Raw genomic sequence first — 19,382 nt, 5'->3', positions numbered from 1 at the left:
ATTCAAGCTGGAAATTGGTGTAGCAGTCCTTAATAATAAAGAAAACACAAATTGTCAAACTCTAAAAGACAAAGCAATGCGAACAAATACACATTTCTTACATCTTAAGGTCATTTATTTCAGCTCAGGTTTGCAAATATAAAATACAAACATATTTACCAGAATAAACAGCATCAGGAGATATATTCCACTTTCCCATTGTATACGTAACATTCTTACATGTGTTTCATATCAAACTAGCTTCTACAGGTACTAGTGTGCGCTTTCAGCCCTGACAGGGTGCAGCAGTGACATCCTCTACCACAGCAGATAATCGGTAGTTCTCCACCGTGGGAAACCACGTCAAAGTATGTAATGCTGTTTTCAGTGAGGGAAGATTTCCAAGCAGCACTCTCTGTTTTTGCGTCAATGTCTTTGAACGTTCCAGAGGTTTGAGTATGCATACAATTATAGTTATTAAATGATTTTAGTCCATGCTATGTTGTCATATCACCAGTTGGAGTAATAGTTCAAGTAAGTCTTTCTATAAAAAAATCAAAAGATCACAATGAAATGACATGTTAAATTAAAAGCTAGTTTACTATTTTCAATAGTATGATGCAGCTAGTTATGGATTTCAGGCGTTTCAGAGAATGAGCATCAGTGACAGACATTCTTAAGTTGGCCACCTTAAATGTGTTCCTCAGTCACACTGAGCCAGGTTTACTATGGAGATAGATCCAGGCCAAAAATGTTGATCATGTGAAAAATAACATTAATCTGAAAGTTTGATCCTGAATAAAAGTAAATTGAATGTTTTAAAAAAGATAATACAGTATGAAAAGGTTTTTCAGGTTGAATATTATTTTTGATTCAGTTTAGGAATGAATATGAATTCTCACATATCATTTGATATTTGTTTCAGTGTTATATGGGGCAGACTCGTAGCCCCTTGTGTCTCTGGGTTGCCCTTCAGCTGCTAGAAGTACGTCTTCACAGGCTGAGACCTGTATCTGTCTGCTTTTGGCTCTGGACACATATCATCATGTTGGATTGTCAAAGCTTGTCTGAGACATTTCTGAACTTACACAAAAGGATAATTGCTGAATGTGTACAGCATAGAGCCTTTTCTATACAGTCTTGCTCTAACATCTGCTGGATGTCATGGTTTCCACTTTCTTTGATTTGACAGCGTAGCGGATCAGTCAGAAATGTTCCAATCCTACACAGAGTGGCTCTCAGTCAAAGGTGCTGCTCAGTCAGTGTTAGCTTCAATCCTTCTCCTGCCTTTGAGCTGGTCTCACATTTGAGTTAAACACTGACTCAGGCACACAGCAGTACTTTTGTTATACACCTCTGAATAGTGTTCGAACACTGACAAATAATTGCTGGATATGGAAGTGTGCACTTTATCACTTTAATATTCAAGTATTGATTGATTTACCAGCTTAAGAGTTCGATTGTCAGTTAATATATATTCATATATTTTTGATCAATGTGCAAAAATATCCATATTCAATAGTACAATTTAAAAAATCTTATATGTGTTCATTTTGTGCAGCTAGTTTGTTTTTATTCAAGTTTAAAAAAGTTGGTCCTTATTCTCATAGTGTGGAATGTCAAAACTGGACTGGGAAGCAAAGCAGCTGAACAAGCACATCTGTGATGTTTCAGTCATATGATTAGAAGGACCTGCACATCATAAAGGCAACATACATTTAAAGAACTCAAACAGTTCCAACGTCTTCACTTCTCCCTTGTAAACCAAATGCAATAATATTTTACATTGTGACAACGCATCATAGTTTTGATTATCGTGCAAACAACTTTACATTCCTGTGAATTTATAAAAATGTATAACTTAATGTCGATACAAGTGTTTTTCTCCGGAGAATTTAAACATAAATAATGTTGTTTTACATTGTTGTTAATAGAAATGTTACTAATATGAAAGATGAAATTCTATTGTTAATCTGCTAATGACATGGTTAAAATAAAGAAATTAAATATAGAAAACTTTGTTTTCTAACAGTGTCAATCCTGGTGAGGAAATTTGGAAACTGAGTTCAATAAAACAAGAAATAATGATATGACCTCTTCAGTGAGCAGGAAGGAAGGAGAGGTTCTTCACAACGATATTCTAACCGCTTTCTGGAGACAATTGTCATCACCAGATACAAACATGTCATTATTGTGCTAACTGTGAAATGTTCTCAATAGCTTAGATTACATGTAATAAATTCTTTAAATTAGGAATATTTGCACGTTAGATTATTGACAAAGTCTGCAGTTGCGACAACTATCTCCAAAAGTGGGGAATCACTTTAGTGTAGAACACCTGATGAGAGCGATAGCTGTGTGTGCGTGTGTGTGTGTGTGTGTGTGTGTTAACTGGTACCACCCAGTGAGCCTCTTCTTGTCAGGCTCTGTGTGCTGGAGCTCAGTCCTCGAACATCTGCCAAGCGGCTCGACTGAGGAACAAACAGACACGAGGATGTGAACGTGGGACAGTCAGAGGCATCTACGTCTCTCAAAGAGACCGGAGCTAAAACCCCTCTGCTCTACTTGTCTTTCTCACTAGGAAAATGCATAACCAGTGAGATAACAGCTGTTTGTGAGCAGCAGCATTACAGGTTAGCTAGCCTCTGCACCTCGTGTCCAATATTTCATTTTTATGGCCTAATTTACTAGGATATTTTTATCAAATTTTTTGACATAGTCATTTAATTTCTTTATGATATACTACAATGTGACTTTTTGATGAAAATGGAATGGCTGTAAATCCCACTCAACTCCCCAAGGTGTCCCTGTGTCTTCATGAGCCACAACATGTTTCATGTGAATTATTATGATTATTTATGAGTATACTATGGCATTCTTAATTAAACATTTATACCAAACTATACTTTATGACTAGGATTTTTACAAGGCAGACCCTATTATGACTTATTGATGCACTATGACTTTTCGTATGATTTATTAAACTATGACTTTCTTACATTCTTTATGGTATACTAGATTAAAATTGTTTATGATACGCTATACTGTAACTTCTTTATGACAATTAAAGGCATCCTCAAACTCATACACTTTTACATTCTGTATGGCATACTATACTATGACCTTTTCATGACATTTGAATGAAATCATCTAGTTTTAATTTGAATGATATGATATATACTAACTTTTTCATAACATTCTTTATGGCATACTATGACTTGTAATTTGTTATGACATAATGTACCCTTAAGTTTAAGGACATATTCTAGTGGCATACTATATGAATAGTTCTTCCTCAACTGGTCATATTTTGTAAGTGTGTTTGATAATCCACAAAATGAACATGGAAGAACATTGTGCTGTGCAGACGCATCACAAAAATCACACGCAGTTACTACTCATGCATGTCATCGCTGTTAAACCGAAGGAAACATCCACAGTGTTCTCACCTGGGCCCCGTCCTGACTCTCTCTGTCCCGATCATTCAGCACATTCAGAGAGTTCGCTCTCTTCATCCTGAAACAGAGAGACAGTAATAATGGACTCTTAATCTTTATAAAAGGGATATAATATTACTAAACACACACACACTTCTACTGTACAAGCTGGGTTTAACTGATTCTGGAAAAAAGTTGATGTCTGGTTTAACAACAGGCCTGAAAAACAATATTTGTATATACAGACTGTCAGAATGAGTTCTTGTATATTAAATAGGAAACCTTTCTTTCAAAAATGAGGTATCCACCATTCGAAAAATAAATCACTTTATATGTTATCTTATTATTCACATTGTTTGTTTGTAAAATGATTAAACAGGATTCCTTTTACATAAATCAGGGTCTGCATCTGTGTGGACGATCTATGAGGTGTGTACGGGTTTCAGCTACAGTTAGACTTAAGGTGAGAGGTTAACACCTTGTCAACAGAACATTACCCAGCGTTGCTCTGAATATTGTCCTCTATTCCGACTCCTCTCAGCTTGCGGACCAGCTTCTCGCTGCTCCTTCGTATCGACTCTCTGAGTTTGGTGAAGGATCCGCTGCGCCTAAGGTTACTGAGCCCGTCCTGTCCCGCCCCACCGTCCTCTGCCCCGGACCAGCTGGGACGACCGTCCCCTGGAGGACAGACAGCAACAAACCAGTATGAACAATAAGAATGCTAATACCGGCAGGTCAGTGAAACTCCCGCAGGAACACATGAGCAGTCTACAGCAGACCTGGCCAGACAGGATCCACTCCGGTTGGGAATCCTTCTTGGATTATTTCCAGTATTTCCAAGTATTTCTTTGTACTATAAGCTAACTTTCTCGTGGTCACTGATGAACATTTAGGTGTTTACTTTTGATTATATTTTTGTCTTTTAAAGGCACTTTACTACAGAAGTGCATTCCCTTTAACAGCAGTTACGGAAAGGTGACCTCAGTTTCACTCAGATTTGTTTGCTTTGTCCACTTGTGTTAAACCTTTCTATATTTATCACTCACTTCTGCAAGACTTAGGACAATCCTACTTATTCTGCCCATTAAATGAGGCTGTGTAACTTTTGAGAGAACGTTTCTCTTCTAAATTAAATGTATGAGCAATTCAAACCCCCTTTGCTCACTTTAGTACACTTGGTGGCTTTCCTTTTAAAGCCTTATTTGGTCTGATATTAATATCAATTAACTGGGACTAATGTGTATTTAAATGTCATTCAATTTGCCAACTCAAAGACTTTAACATGAACTGTAACTAAAAGTGACTGTGCCTGTGTTCTCACTACCAACGTATTAGTTTAGGATCATATAGGAAAACAGAACTCTTCTTATTAAGCACTCAAATCCAGATATAATCATAACCAATACTTGTATTTGGCTTTAACTGAAACAGCTAATCAAAGTAGTGTTGTCACGATACCAACATTTTGGTTCCGATACCGATACCAAGTCAAGAATTGCGATTCCGATTCTTTGTCGATACTTTTCTTTTATTATTTTCATGATCAATACAATTGTAGTTTATCTGTTAAGTGTTTTCTTACAACATGGTCTCTTCTTTTTCCTTGAGTTTATGTGATTTCTTTGATAGTTAACTTTATATTTTATTAACATGTAATAGTACAGTAATATAAATAATTATTGACAAAATGTACATTGCAGATGTTAGCCACATTGGTGAGTTAGCTAAAAAGATAGCCATATTAGACAGTTATCATTGCCATTAATTGCCTCGTCAAACTACGAAAACATTTGTTTGTCACAAAATAAATTACACTTGTTTGACTTCGATTTGAGGGCATGGGCTTGAGCATGATGTAATTATGTATCACATTCACTAACCTGTCTGTCTTCAAATTCTTTAAACAGCTCTGGATGCCGGTCGGCGGGTGCTTAGTCAAGTTTGATGTGTTGGCTCCCTTGGTTTGCAGGGATCTAAAACATTTCTTACGGACAGGCCTCGTGGTGTCCGTAGGCTTGCCCTCACTGTCAGAGATATAGTTAAAATACTTCAAATTTAGCTTCTGGCGTCTTTTTAGTCAACAAGCCGAGGCGCAGCGGCAGTTGCACTCCCACTTGCAGCCATGCTTCTTGTCTTCTCACATGCTCTGACAGCGAGCGCGTGCATGAGAGAGGGGAGGCACATAGAGCGTACTTGAGAGGGGAGGGACTGCAGGCACGGCTGCAGTGCAGGGAGTGGAAGCAGAGCGCTGAACACACACGGCTCTTATTAAAACAGCGCTTTCTCACCGGAGTACTTTTCCCCGTCATTCTTAAAGTACCGATACTAATGAAACGGAGGAATCGTAACGTTTTTAACGGCAGGGTATCGCGGTACCTTTCAAGTATCGGTACACCGTGCAACACTAAATCAAAGTAAAATATTAAGAGTTGTCATTACTTTCCAAAAGTCTCACTGTAAAATAAAACTTGTGCTTAAACAAAATGAAAACCCCCCAGCAATATGTACCTTCCACAGATCCAAACTCCTTCTCATGTGCTCGGGTCAGGATCTCTTTGTACAGAGACTCAGCTTGTCTGTATTTCCCCTGCTTCAGATAGCACGATGCCTGAGAGGGAACATAGAAACAGGACAACAGATGAGAGATCGGTTTAGGGGAAAGTGTACAAAATAAAGAAATGTTGTGTGGTTCCATTAGACTGAAGACCTTGACAGTAATGAACTCGTTGAGGAAACAGGGAGACTCAGACGAGCAACAGAACAATCTAAAATGGCTCCTCCTGAAGGCCCTCTCACCAGGTTGTTCTTGGTCTTGGCCACGTTGGCGTCGTCCGGGCCCAGCTTGCTCTGGTAGATGTGCAGAGCGCGCTCGTAGTACTGCTCCACCTCCTGGTACTTCCCCTGGTTCTGACACAGCAGGGCCAGGTTGTTCAGCTGCTTGGCCACATCGGGGTGATCAGTGCCCAACACCTGGGGGGGGGTCAGACACAAGATACACTGAGCACAAAACACACATGACTCTTTCCAAAGCCATCACAGTGTCTGATGCTTCATTGAAGATGTATTGAGATCATTTACGCAGAGCTAAAATCTTGAGGATTACTTGGGAATGAGCCAGTTTTTAATCATGCAAATGCAAGGGGCCATAGTGTTGCCTCATTCAGCCAAAGGCCGTGCCTTAGCAGACATGAAGTAGTAAGATGAAAGTCTTCAAACTTATTTCTTCAAGTAAAGATAGCATAACTCACTGTGAAAATGCTCTCTTACAAGAAAGAGTTCCACTTTCACTATCTATTGTTCTTGTAGTGAAAACCCTTGGTTAGAATAAATGCCTATACATCAAAGGTTTGTAGGAGATATAAAGGTTTATGGTGCATAAACCTTTACATACATCTCTGAAGAGCAAACATTTGAATCATTTTACTCTGAAGGTTTTCATAAGAAGAGTAAAACAAGAGTGTGTCCGCTCACTTTCTCTCTGATCTCCAGAGCTCTTTTACACAGCGGCTCTGCTTCTTTGTATTTTCCTCTTTTCCCATAAAGCACTGCCAGGTTGTTGAGCGTTGCTGCCACCTGCACAGACAAACAAAAACACACAATGTTCATACACACCAGCTCAGTGAGTCTGACCTGAACTACTGAGATGAAAAACATGTTTCTACTAATACTAGTGCACACAAGATGTGTTTAAAGGTCCCATGTCATGTTTTTCTGGTTATTACCCGTCCCCTTGTGTGTTATGTAGCTTTTTCTGCATGTAAACGGTCTGCAGAGTCACAAACCCTCAAAGTACACCCTGTAGCGAGTAAAACTCTAACACAGAAAAGACCTGTCTATGCTGCCCCAGAACGCCTCGTTGGAGATTTCTCTTTTTCCATTGTTTTCTTCTTGGGTATAGTGACGTATTTTGGGTATAGTGACGTAACGTAACGTACATTACAGTACGTTACGTCCGCGGAGCCGTTACGTTTGGACCAATCCGTGGACTTCCACACACACACACACACACACACACACACACACACACATACTCGGCGGAACGTTGCCAGGCTCGCTGCTGCGAGGAGCGGGACACTGTGAGCTGGCTCACTGGTGTGGGGTCGGCGAGACAGCGAGACACCGTGGAACTCAGCCTGGGCACACACACAAACTCCCAGCCAGGCTGCAGGAGTGTGTGTGTGTTCGGGCTGGTTTCGCTGGGTCTCGCAGACAGCCACTGGGCTCACAGGGAGGGGGGGGCAGGAGCTCCAACAAGCCGTGTAGGACAGAGAGTGAATACACATACTATACAAAGATGCTGTATGAGAAACCAATGTGAGTTTGGAAGATTGAACAATGCAAATGTATTTTAGTAGACTCAACAATGGAATTGTGATCAGTAGAAATGGCCATGACATGGGACCTTTAAGTTTACAAACAAACACAATAATAAGTGAAAAGCAAGTGGAATAAATACAAAAGCAGCAGCATTTGTTCCAGGTTATTCAGTGTGTGAGCGCTGATGAAAGTGTGTCAGTGGGCTACAGCAGACTTATTGAATGAATTTAAATAGAAGAAACTCACAGCGGGATGGTCCATCCCCAGAGTTTTCTCTCTGATGGCCAGCGCATCGTTCAGCAGGTTGGCTGCTTCTTTGTATTTGTTCTGATCTCTGTAGAGAAACACACACTGCACTTATTGTCACCTCAGATTCTACTTTGTATATATGATCACATTGTTTTGGCGAATAGAGTTGTGGGGGAACATTGTAATGCTGAATTCGATTTTTCATTCCTTCTTTTTTTATTATAGCAAGACCTTTAATATTATAAAAAGGGTAAAAACAATGAGTTTGTAGTTAGAATAGTATTATATAGCATTGATGGCAAAGGTTGATACATAAATACACAGCAGATCAATGTAATACAATATTCTATGCAGCATCGTTAACAGATCGGAGACATTTGTCAGTTAACGATGCAATTCAAATGAATTTGCTAGATGATGTCATCAATACCAGTGACCTTATCTAATTGTGGTGTATAATCTTTATAAAAGTGTTCTGTTGGTGACCTCACCTGTACACCAGCGCCAGTATATTCAGCATGGTGGCTACGTCTGGGTGTGTGTGACCTGAGGACTTCTCTAGGTCTTCCAGAGCCTGTTGACACATACATAAGCATTGGATCAGTACATAGAGATGGCCACATTAACATGATCAAACTCCTGGCTTTTTGATCATTTGAGCAGATAAAGATTAGACGTTTCAACCCAAGAAAGACACAGAGAGATCCGGAGGCTTGCAAAACGAGAGCAGCTCTTTAAGTTGCTGTTTTTTCGGCTCAGTGCTCACTGTAGGCTCATGGGTGATATTTATGTCATATTTGTGACACTGTTATCCAATGGGACCGTCATTAAATTAGCATATTCATATTGGAACATTATCACTATATAAGGAGGATATGTTCTTATGTTGATTTAGTGTTTCTAATGGACATCCTGATACTTCTCAATTCTTCTCCTCTTTTCTACTAATGTGCTGATAACAAAGTTCAGCTGTAAAACTTTTAAAAACGGAATAAAGCGCTGTCTTAAGCACCAGGGAGGTTTGCAACTTTGTGTATTCCTCATTTGACACAAGCTATGAACACATTGTATTAAAGCTTCAGTGTCATTTCCCATCTCTATCCGTACGTAGTGTTTTATATCTTGGAAAGACTGCATTTCCATCAGCATTTCAGAACTCTCTGTCCTGATCCCCCTAGGAGGATTGGTCTCAGCCCTGCAGTGCACCTGGGAGCGATTACTTTGGGCTGAACTGATGCAGGACAGAGGGTGAGGTTGCAGTGAGTTTCCAGAAGAGATGCAGGGATTCAAGGAGCCAGAGCTAGTGCAGTTTAAAGGTGAGGCTCCTCCCACCTGTTTGCAGAGCGGCACAGCGACCTCGTAGCGGCCCTGGGAGGCGTACTGGATGACCAGGTTGTGCAAGGTGCGCAGCCGGGCGGGGATCTCGTACCCCCCCTGCTGCGCTGCCGCCGCTGCACTGCTGTGGTGAGGCTGGGACACTGAGCAGAGGGCAGAGATGCTCAGATACATGCACTATTTAATACTAGCATCATGATATTTCAATTACATTTCATTAACAACTTTTTATCCACCCCACAAACATCATGCATTACATGAATTAACATCATATAAACGTGTTGTTCTTTATTTTGTATAAAGCCATGTTCACACTCTGAATTCTGCACACATGTTTACATAGCCCTCCACTTTCAAATATTTCGTTTTTTTTTATGCTAAATGGTTTCTTAAAAATACTTATTTGTATTACATATTACATGATTACCTATCATTACAACCTATCTTGTGGGATTGTTTCTGTTGGCAACACCAGACACCAAAGCAGATTTCCTTGTATGTGTGAACGCACCTGGTTATACACTTGATTCTGAAGTAAACATTTGATTCATGAACTGATATTGTTGTGAAGATTTAACACTTGTTTCCAAAGTGTTTTTGACAGAATGTGACTATATTGGAGCATTAAATCAAATATAAAGACGAGGTGTTACTTGAGGTGCTGTTATACTATACATCCATACAAGACAATAAATACATTCCCAACTTGCTTTTAAAAAGAAAACATTTAGCTGGATGGGGAAATCGCTTTTAGATTATTCTCACTGGCTGACATCATGCATTTCTCTGAATAGATGCCATCGTGCATTATTACACAAGACAAAAATGTGACACCAGACCTCGAGATGTCTTTACTGTGTGTGAAAAGTTGTTACGCTAAATATACCCAGCAGCAACACAGTTACACTCTTCAGTGTGTCCAATGAAAACATGTTCATCTGCACCTCTATGAAAACAGAGGATTTGTAATCCACTCACACACATAAACAACATGTGTGATGTATAGCTAATTAGAACATTAAAAGGATTAGTTCCCAAAAATACTTTTGAGCCGTTTCAGTTCTATTTTCTGGGCTTTTGAGTGTTCTTTTGCAGACCTGACAATCTGGATGAATGGAAATGTACATTTATGCTGTGAATGAGTAACAGATCTAAAGACTAGAGTCTTACTCTGTGACTGCTCCTCATCCTCAGTAGGAAAGAGGTCATCCAGGGGATCTTTGGTTGAAGACGCGTCTTTGTCATCCTGAGGTGAGGAAGACACATTCAGCAAACAATGCAACTGCGGACCAATTACAACATCATATATATATATATATATTTGCTCAATGAGTACACTACACAGCAGCAGTGGTCTCAATTTAGATTTTAAACTAATGGACCACGTTAACAAACAAATGAATTTTAGGAGTTGTTTGAGCTCCTAGATTTGAATATAAGGCACATTGATAACATGGCTCAGTCTCGGTGCTCTTATCAAGCCCATTTCAGCAAATACACTCTGATTCATCACCAGTTCATAAACAGCTGGTGGACATGGTGGATTTGTTCCCCTCAAGAATGAATAAAGACCAAGCTAAAGCTAGACGTGGTGAACAGTGGCCTTTAATTCACAATGCAAAGGTTTTGCTATATCTTCTAGATATATAGAAGTAAAAAAGTATTTCAGCTTGTGTTTGTCAACTGTGTCTTATTTTTTCAACCAAAAATGGGGTTCTCTACAATAAGTCATTAAAGACTTACAGGACAGAATATATCCACAGAAAAACATCCAGATAATACCATACCTCAGGCTACCTTCCATAACGAGCTGACAGGTCTGGCAGGTTCGGAGGATTCTTTGTTATTTAAAGAACTACATGTATTCATAGTAAAGTCTTCCTGAGTACACACACACATATTAGTGTTTGCGTGGTGTTTGTTGTCTGCTCACCAGCTGCGGCTCGTCCAGGTCGTACTTGCGTATGGAGGACATGAACTGCAGGTGTCTGTTCTGCTCCTCCAGGGTCACCACCTCCTGTTCCCTGTCCTGCAGGCGCTGCTGGGCTCCTGCCAGCTCGTCCCTCAGCCACTGGTTCTCCTGACAGAAGCGCCGCACCTGGGGGGCACAGAGACATAGGTTGCGTTCCGATAATCCAAAAATCAGCTCCTAAGTTCTAACCCTATCTCCTATTCCTTGACCTCTGAGTGAAACGTCACGGGGTTAAGGGATAGTGGATAGGAGAATTCAAAAGGACTTAGGAGAAGAGACTGCGGTACTTTAGAGAATCCGAATGCACTTTCACTATCCGACGTGTTTATGATGCGCCAGCGGACGTCATTGTGTGCGTCTGCTGCTGTGGTGAAACTATGGAAACTACAGTGTTCTATACAACAGACTACATGGATGTTTAATAAGAACGAGGGACTCATCTAGAGACTCTGCACCGTGCTCTGATGCTGTTGTTTTATGCTTTATGAACGTGGACAGAGAAACATATTCTTCATGACCAAAGTTGTAATTGAAATAAAAAAGGAAAGTGAAATTTATGCTCTTCACCCTCTCCCTCCGGTCCACATTAATACAAATGATCCCAGTATGATGGTATGAACTATGAAAATATCTTAAAATCAATACAAATGTATTTATTATAAACGTTAGTCCTTAACACCTATCACTGTGTATATCACCATTCAAACATCTTTTAAAAGTTGAACAAACCCCACACAGCTCAGTGAAATGTTCACTTTATTTGATCATTTCAGTAAAAACTAACGTTCATATTTCTCTTTTTGATTATAATACTGATGAACGTTCAAAACAAAGCACTTTGGCAACTTACCACATACGTTTTAAAATGCTTAATAAGCACCGTAACTTTCATGATATCATTTCTCCGTCATAATCGTTTGTGTCCGTGAACGGCCGACTGTTGTGTGACGCAAATGCTGCGGCTGCAATGCATTGTGGGGCAGCATTTTCTCCTCTCCTTTCGGTAAGGGAGGTCCAGTGGTTCCTAAGCTAAAGGAGGTTATAAAGGAAGTTTGAAACCTCCTTTCCTTTCATTTGGAGAATTGGAACGGCACTTAACATGGCTGCCACTGACGTACTTCCTGGTCATTTCACTCCGTTAGGAAGGTTCCTAAGCTAAATGGACTATTGGAACGCAACCATAGAGAGAGGACACAGGAATGAGAACGGGAAGTAGAAAGGATGTAGGGGAGAGAAAGGGAAAAGAAAGGAACATGCAGACAAAAGACAATGGCCCAAGAGGGTGAAAAGGGAAAGGAATGTAAGGAAGAGAATACATGTGGACAGAGAGAAAGAGGGAAGAGGAGGAGAATGATTGGTTGGAGATGAAGGAATAAGTGTAACAGAGGATCAATGAGTGAAAGGGAGTTGGAACAAGGAGGAAGAAAAAAGGAGGGAGAAGGATGTTTGGTTTTGAGGAGAAAAGCATGAAGGAGGAGGATTTGAGAGAGTATACTTTTCTTTAGGGTCAGAAAACACAATAAAGGATTTACCGAAGTCAGCGATCTGTTATTTTCCTCTTCAGTTGTTCTTTGTTTTAATGTAATGTCCTGCAGAAACGTACCTGAGCACGCAGCTTCTGTTTCTCCGCCTCCAGAGAGCCCAGATGAGCCGACAGCGCCATCATCACCTGGAGGGTACAGAGGGCAACTCCTCAGAGTGCAATCTAAAACTCTAACGTCATTTGATAATCAATGTAATTCTTCTTTGAACTGAGCATTCCTTGAGACAAAGATTTTCATTTAGGATGAGGTTTCATATCTTTACTGTCCACCTTTATTCTTCCCAATGCGGTGGTTAATCAGAGCTTATTTGATGAAAAGAGATGCATAGCTTTGCTGGAATGGGCTTGATAAGAGTATTGCGACTGAACCATGAAGTCAATGTTCAGTCAAATCTAATCTAGGAGCTAAAACAGGCTAAATGACTCCATAAAGCTACACATGTCAAAGGGATTTATTTGTGTTTGTCAGTGAGAGACACCCCTTTTAAATGTTGGCCCATTAGTTTCAAATCAGAAGTGGCACCATTATTAACAGCTACTGTTGAAAAACTTGTTTTGGCCCATAAAAAAATAAATAAAAAAAGCTAAAAGACGCAAAAATGCTACGAAGAGCTAATAGCACCTTAAAGTACCACAAAGAGTACGTCCCTATAGGTGTACCTACCTGTGCCTCGCTCAGCCCCAGCTCGATCCTCTCCAGTGATTGGCGGATGATGCCGCTCTTCTCCTGTTCCACGCTGCCGCTCTCAGGCGCCGCCCGGCTCTCCAGCGCCTCCTGCAGGTTGTCCAACAGACTGCGGTTCTCTCCTCTCAGCGCCTCCAGCCCGGCGATCACCTGCTGCGTGTTGCACAGAATCTCCTCCGCCGAAAACATGGCTGCCACTCTGAGGTTCCCTCTCTCGCAGCAACTGACCTGGGAGCAGCACAAAGGGGGTCAAACAATGGAAAGTCATTTTAGTGGTATTCATAGTTATGTATTAAAATAGAGAGGGAAATACCGTAAAAACAGGGCTTGTGGTATTAAAAGTAGTAGTAGAATATTAAAGATTAGCAGTAGAAATAATAGGAGAATAAAAGTGTAATAGTGACAGTAGTAATAGAAGTTGTAATAGTGGAAGTTAAGGGATAGCAAAAGTAGTCTTTTAAAATACATTGGATACATTTTGGTCAACAGTGGATATAAGATTGTATATATTATTAAGTAGTTATCATGATGACTTGTGATTACTTGGGAAAATGTTATTTAAAAAAAGGATATTTTGGAATTATTTTAATTTTTGTATATTTTATTTGTTGTAATCAGAGAGGATTAAGGATTTACACATTTAATTCCATAACATGTTCAATGGTTGGTTTTACATTTCAATAAAAATAAGTAGTAGTCGATAAGTAGTCAAAGCGGAAGCAGAAGTACATGTACTACCTGTAGAATAGGTAGCAAATAGTAGCAGAAGGCCTAGCTGTAACAGCGTGTCAGTCATTGTGGTACTAGTTGTTAGAGAAGAATTAGTAGGCTAGTATTATTAATACTAGTACAAGTGGCAGTAGTAATGCCAGGTTGAGTAGTGAGAGTCATGACAGTAGGAAAGCAGCAGCACAAGTACTACTGTAGTAGATGTTCTAGAGAAGAGTAGCCATTAGTAATAGGAGCTTTTGGGGACTTTACAGTAATAACACTATGAAGTCAAAGTATACGTCTGTAACTTCCAACATAAAGATTATTTTAGAAGTACATTCTTAACAAGCAGTATTTAGAAGTCAGCATGCTGTTATTATAGTATCACCTTGGCTCTAACTCAGCTGGCTCTAGTGCTAGGTCATCGGATAAAAAGCAAATAGAATACAGTGAAGATTTAAGATGTTTTTTGTCAATTGTCTGAAGCTAGGGATGCTCAATTAATCGTATTTTAATCGCAATTACGATTTTGGCTTGCAAGTTGCAACGATTATGAAAACCACATAATCGAAATAAAACGATTATTTTATTATTTTAATTTAGTTATTTATTTAAAAACAATTTTTTTTATTGGTTTTTCAGTTGAATTATACTTAAAGTTCAGGTTAATCAACTGTTAAAAACATACTGTTCAACATTCCTTTTCAATAAATGGATGTTTTCAAAGTAAATGGATAATCGTTTTTAATAATCGTGATATCAATTATTGACCCAAATAATCGAGATTATGATTTTTGCCATAATCGAGCAGCCCTATCTGAAGCCATTAAAACTTGCTGCACCTTTACCAGCTTTGATTATAATGATTGATCATGAAAGTTTCCTCAAAGCTGGTAAAGGTGCAGCTAGTTTGAATGACTGTGTATACTGCAGGGTAGCTTGTGAATTTACTCCAGGTGGAACTAAAGTCTGATTTAAGACTTGATTATATTTCACATCATTCATCCACATCTAAGTAACTAAAGGTATTAAATACATGTATTGGAGTAAAGGTACACTATTTACCTCTATGGGTAGAAGCACATATAGATATGAAACACACATTACTCTGTGTGTTCTGTGTGTAGCCTACTGTGGGCGGAGCAGCAGACCTCCGGTCAGTGCACCATCGTGTCGGTAACAATGTATTTATCACGCTCATGTTGAACCTACAACCTCTCCGATGATATAATGACGACTGCGTCACATTGAGACATTTCTGTACAGTTTGTTGTGAAAACGTCCTTGGCTATACTGGACAACAGTTAACAGCTCTCCTGTAACAGTGCTCGATAACTATTGGGTCTGAAATACGATGTAAACACAGGCAGAAATGAAGGCTTCATTCAGATTACATCCACAGTTATTTATAGCGTCAACGCTACCTGCTAAATCCAGGCTCCGGCGGCGTGGTGGCGTCTTTTTGTCCACTCTGAGCTGTTAATATTATTTTAATTTGGAAAGAGAAACCGGTATACAGCGTATCATTTTCGCTTACAGTACCTGTCAGTTTATTTACTGTTGGGACAGTGATAAACTAGGAACTGTTAATGATTCACCTGCTGCTCCTCGGCGCTCAGCTACTCCTGTCATCACAAACTCATTAGCATTAAGCTAGCATAACAAGACATTTAACTTCCGGCTTCACCTTCAGAATAAAAGTCTTGTCAACGCACATAAAGGTGCATTTAAATGATATGAAGCGAAAAGTGCTTGATTCCTTGAATAGGTAAAAGAATAGTTTCCCTGTATGGTAGGGTATACATTTGTCAAAAACTGTTTTCAGTTGTGGACATTAAGTACACTTACTTACTTACTTGAGTACTCCATGAGTACATTGAAGTAAAAGTTGTAATTTACTTGATTATTTCAGTTTTTATTAATCAATCAATCAATCAATCAATCAATCAATCAATCAATCAATCATTCCACTCTCCTATATCTCAGGGGCCGTATTCACAAAGGATTTTAGGGCTAAAAGTAGCTCCTAACTGGCGAATTTAGGAGAAACTCCTAAGCATAATGGGCGTGTCAGTCTTAAATTTAGGACTCCTAATTTTATTCACTAAGAGCAATTCACAAAGTATTTTAAGCCTAAAAGTAGCACCTAAGTCTGGGAGAGCTTAAAAGTCCTCGAGAGGACTCCTAACTCAGTAAGACCTATTCACAAAGAATCTGAAAATGGCTGAGAGACGAAATGTTTTGGAGATAATGGAAGACTGTGAATTGATCAAGAGATATAGGCTAAATCGTGAGGGTATCAAACTTGTTGTGGAATTAGTGCGGGATGCAATACTATCCCCGACTAACAGGAATAACCCGATTAGTCCGGAAATAAAATGTTTGGCAACATTACGATATTTAGCAACAGGGAAAATGCAACTTTGCAATGCCGACGATTTAGGAATATCGCAACCATCAGTCAGCTGTGCCATAAACCAAACCATCAACGCGCTCTCTAGACCACATATCATCCAACAGTTTATCCGGTTTCCTTTGGACAATCAACAACTACACAGGATCAAAGCCAACTTCATGGCAATGCAGGTATGCCCGGTGTGGTCGGTGCTATTGACGGGACGCACATACAAATAATTGCGCCATCAAAAGATGAGGACGTGTTCGTCAATAGAAAGAGAGTACATTCCATCAACACGCAGATTGTTTTCATTCATCATGATAGGGGGACTTGAACGGCGGTATGGGCTGTTATTGAAAGTGTTTAAGAGCTGGAAATATGCTCATTGGATAATAGTTTGCAGGGTGCTTTTAATTGCCTCCTCGATTTAATGCAATTTACGTATTTTTATTGTTTGCTCTCTCTCTTTAACGTGCACAACGTCATTATCGTGGTCTGCACAAACTTGTCATCATGTGTGTATTCTGCTAACTGCACTGTCCATAACTATTTGATAGGAATACATTTCTAGCCTAGGCTATTTCCTTGTTTTTCGGTGATTTAGTGGGCTCGTTTGTGGGATGTTGCGGATGAGTTTCACCGAGACCGCCTACTCTGAACAACCAATCACCGTACTGACCGCTTCTAAACTCATGCACGAGAATCGACGTCATCCATAGCAACGGCGCGTCACTCTTAGTTCAATCTTAGTGATTTATCCTTAGTATGAGTAGGTCTCAGCGGCTTTGTGAATAACTTTTAAGAAAAAACTCCTACGTAAAATGTTTTAGCGCGAGTTAGGAGCACTCCTAGCGGTAAGATAAAATGCTTTGTGAATACGGCCCCAGGGGTATATATTCAACTCGTTTTGTCCGACAGCTTTAGTTATTATTGACTTGTTGTTCAATGAAATCATGTTTCTGACACTGAACGATTGTGAAATGGTACTTTGAGAAACTGATCTTATCTATTAAGCCAGATATACTATTTAACGAATATATTGGATCAGATGAAAAACATTTTTTCACAAAGCTGTTTTTCTGAAAACTCATAAAAAGTGTACTTTACCTTTGTAAATATGGTGTTCTCCCAGCACAGTGCATAACAAAAGAATGATCTTGTAGAATATGATGCATAGCTGTAGCAAAAACAACATACACATCTACAGCAGGAAGTCAGCTGCACAATGCATAATGCCCAAAAAAGCTTTTCATATTGATTCTTCTTCATATTAAAGTGCATTTGCTGATATTTAGGCCTTCTTATATTTGAACCCTGTTTGCGTGAGCTCCACTTGCAGTGGGGCATTTTTACAGTGAGGTATCTGAATACTTCTTCAACCACTGCCCTTCTCTGCACCCTTTCACTGTTCAAAGATATGAATGGGATGCACCAAATAGGTAAACCAGGATAAATCAACCACAAGTATTTCAACTATAGTTTCACTCACTGTTCTACAAATGTATGGATCAGATATATATTTTTTCAAGCTTCAATAGTTCAGGTTCAACTTTGCGTTGATGGCCAGTTTATCATAAAACAACAAGACATCAGCACAACTCCAAAATGAATCAATACTAAAATAGGCAGACAAAGTTAGTTAGGTTTGACTCACGCAACACACTGCTTTTATTCTGAAGACACAGGCTCAACTTCCTGTATCTTTCCAGTTATGTTCACGGAACTTGACGCATTTGAGGAGTTTACCTGATCCCAGATTTCCCACAATACACTGAGGCACCAGGGCTGGCCGTGATGTCCTGTCAGGGTCGACATCTATCTGTCAGAGAGACGAACTGCCTGCAGGAGGGCATGCACACACATGAATATCAGTTTGTCAAAGACAGATTATCAGAGGTTTTCTCGAGTGTTGATAAATAATAAATAACTTATTTGATCTGAACAGTCCTATCACTGTGATTAAATGGAAATGTCACCAACATATTAGGTTTACATGTACATGTTTATCAACCAATCATCATTTTAAAATACAGATGTGTTCAGTTTAAAAACATATAACTGAATATTATATATTATCTAAACATATTTCTTAAGCACTTAATTAGTTCCTTTATATTATAGTGATGCACCCATGTCACAGATTAGCTGGTCTGTTCAGCCAGATTAGCTGGGTGCTCCATGTGTGACCGAGAGGTCACAGGGTGGGGGCAGCAATAATCTTATTCATTTCACATTAGCCGGCCAGTGGAGGGACCAGGATTTAGGAAACAATCAATTCAAGTTACATTTAGAATTCATTACAGCAGCATTTCGTGGGAGTCAGTGGGCCGTGGCCCAGCACAGCAGCCTAATATACAGTGAGTACAGATCAATAGGATCTGAAGAACAAACACCATGAGTGTTTGAGTGTACGGGGCTCACAGTGTCGAGATAAGTTCTGTTACTTGAGAGCTGATCATGAGACAATGGTTCCCTCGGCACAAAGATGTAAAAGTAAATGTAAAACCTGCACCTGAACATCAGTCGGTTGTTGGCTGTGTGAATTCTGCTTCACAGATCCAAACTCACACCCCACTGTTGGACCAATTATAATATACAGCTCACTATACAACATACTTCTGGAAACCATCAAGACGGTGTTTGTCCTTTGCTTGAGTAAAATCATTTTATAATAATAATAATAATTTATTAACTATTACTATGAATGATTAATTATTATTATATATATTATTATGTATTAATTATTATTATTTATT

General features: G+C 39.4%; 1 protein-coding gene across 4 annotated transcripts; it reads right to left on the bottom strand.

The window, feature by feature from the left end:
- Window positions 1–11: 11 nt before the first annotated feature.
- Window positions 12–18,430, bottom strand: klc3 (kinesin light chain 3). 4 transcript variants are annotated; one of them, XM_010793620.1, is made up of 14 exons: window positions 18,373–18,430; window positions 13,497–13,745; window positions 12,893–12,958; window positions 11,251–11,415; window positions 10,488–10,563; window positions 9,189–9,460; window positions 8,474–8,556; window positions 7,980–8,067; window positions 6,888–6,989; window positions 6,213–6,386; window positions 5,925–6,024; window positions 3,914–4,094; window positions 3,429–3,495; window positions 12–2,450 (listed from the first exon to the last, which is right to left on the bottom strand). In XM_010793620.1, the coding sequence occupies exons 2-14, from the start codon at window positions 13,704–13,706 to the stop codon at window positions 2,367–2,369; spliced, it is 1,668 nt and encodes a 555-aa protein (XP_010791922.1). In that variant the 5' UTR covers window positions 13,707–13,745; window positions 18,373–18,430; the 3' UTR covers window positions 12–2,366. The 4 variants fall into 4 exon arrangements, with proteins under 4 accessions (XP_010791922.1, XP_010791920.1, XP_010791923.1 ...); XM_010793618.1 differs by lacking the exon at window positions 18,373–18,430 and adding an exon at window positions 15,653–15,892; XM_010793621.1 differs by lacking the exon at window positions 18,373–18,430 and adding an exon at window positions 15,653–15,889 and having other exon boundaries at window positions 9,315–9,460.
- Between the last annotated feature and the right edge of the window lie 952 nt (window positions 18,431–19,382).

The sequence above is a fragment of the Notothenia coriiceps genome, unplaced genomic scaffold (assembly GCF_000735185.1).
Source record: "Notothenia coriiceps isolate Sejong01 unplaced genomic scaffold, NC01 NC01_scaffold00037244, whole genome shotgun sequence".
Taxonomy (NCBI): Eukaryota; Metazoa; Chordata; class Actinopteri; order Perciformes; family Nototheniidae; genus Notothenia; species Notothenia coriiceps.
The sequence above is the reverse complement of the archived record's forward strand: the minus strand, read 5'-3'. Positions and strand labels throughout refer to the sequence as shown.

What these genes read in the sequence shown, in the direction of transcription:
- klc3 (XM_010793620.1), bottom strand. Translation starts at nt 13,706, where the DNA reads ATGTTTTCGGCGGAGGAGATTCTGTGCAACACGCAGCAGGTGATCGCC. An exon ending in ACCTGGACGAGCCGCAGCTG is followed by an intron (nt 10,564 to 11,250) that starts GTGAGCAGACAA and finishes TCCTCACCTCAG; the next exon opens with GATGACAAAGACGCGTCTTC. An exon ending in CCAAGACCAAGAACAACCTG is followed by an intron (nt 6,025 to 6,212) that starts GTGAGAGGGCCT and finishes GTTCCCTCTCAG; the next exon opens with GCATCGTGCTATCTGAAGCA.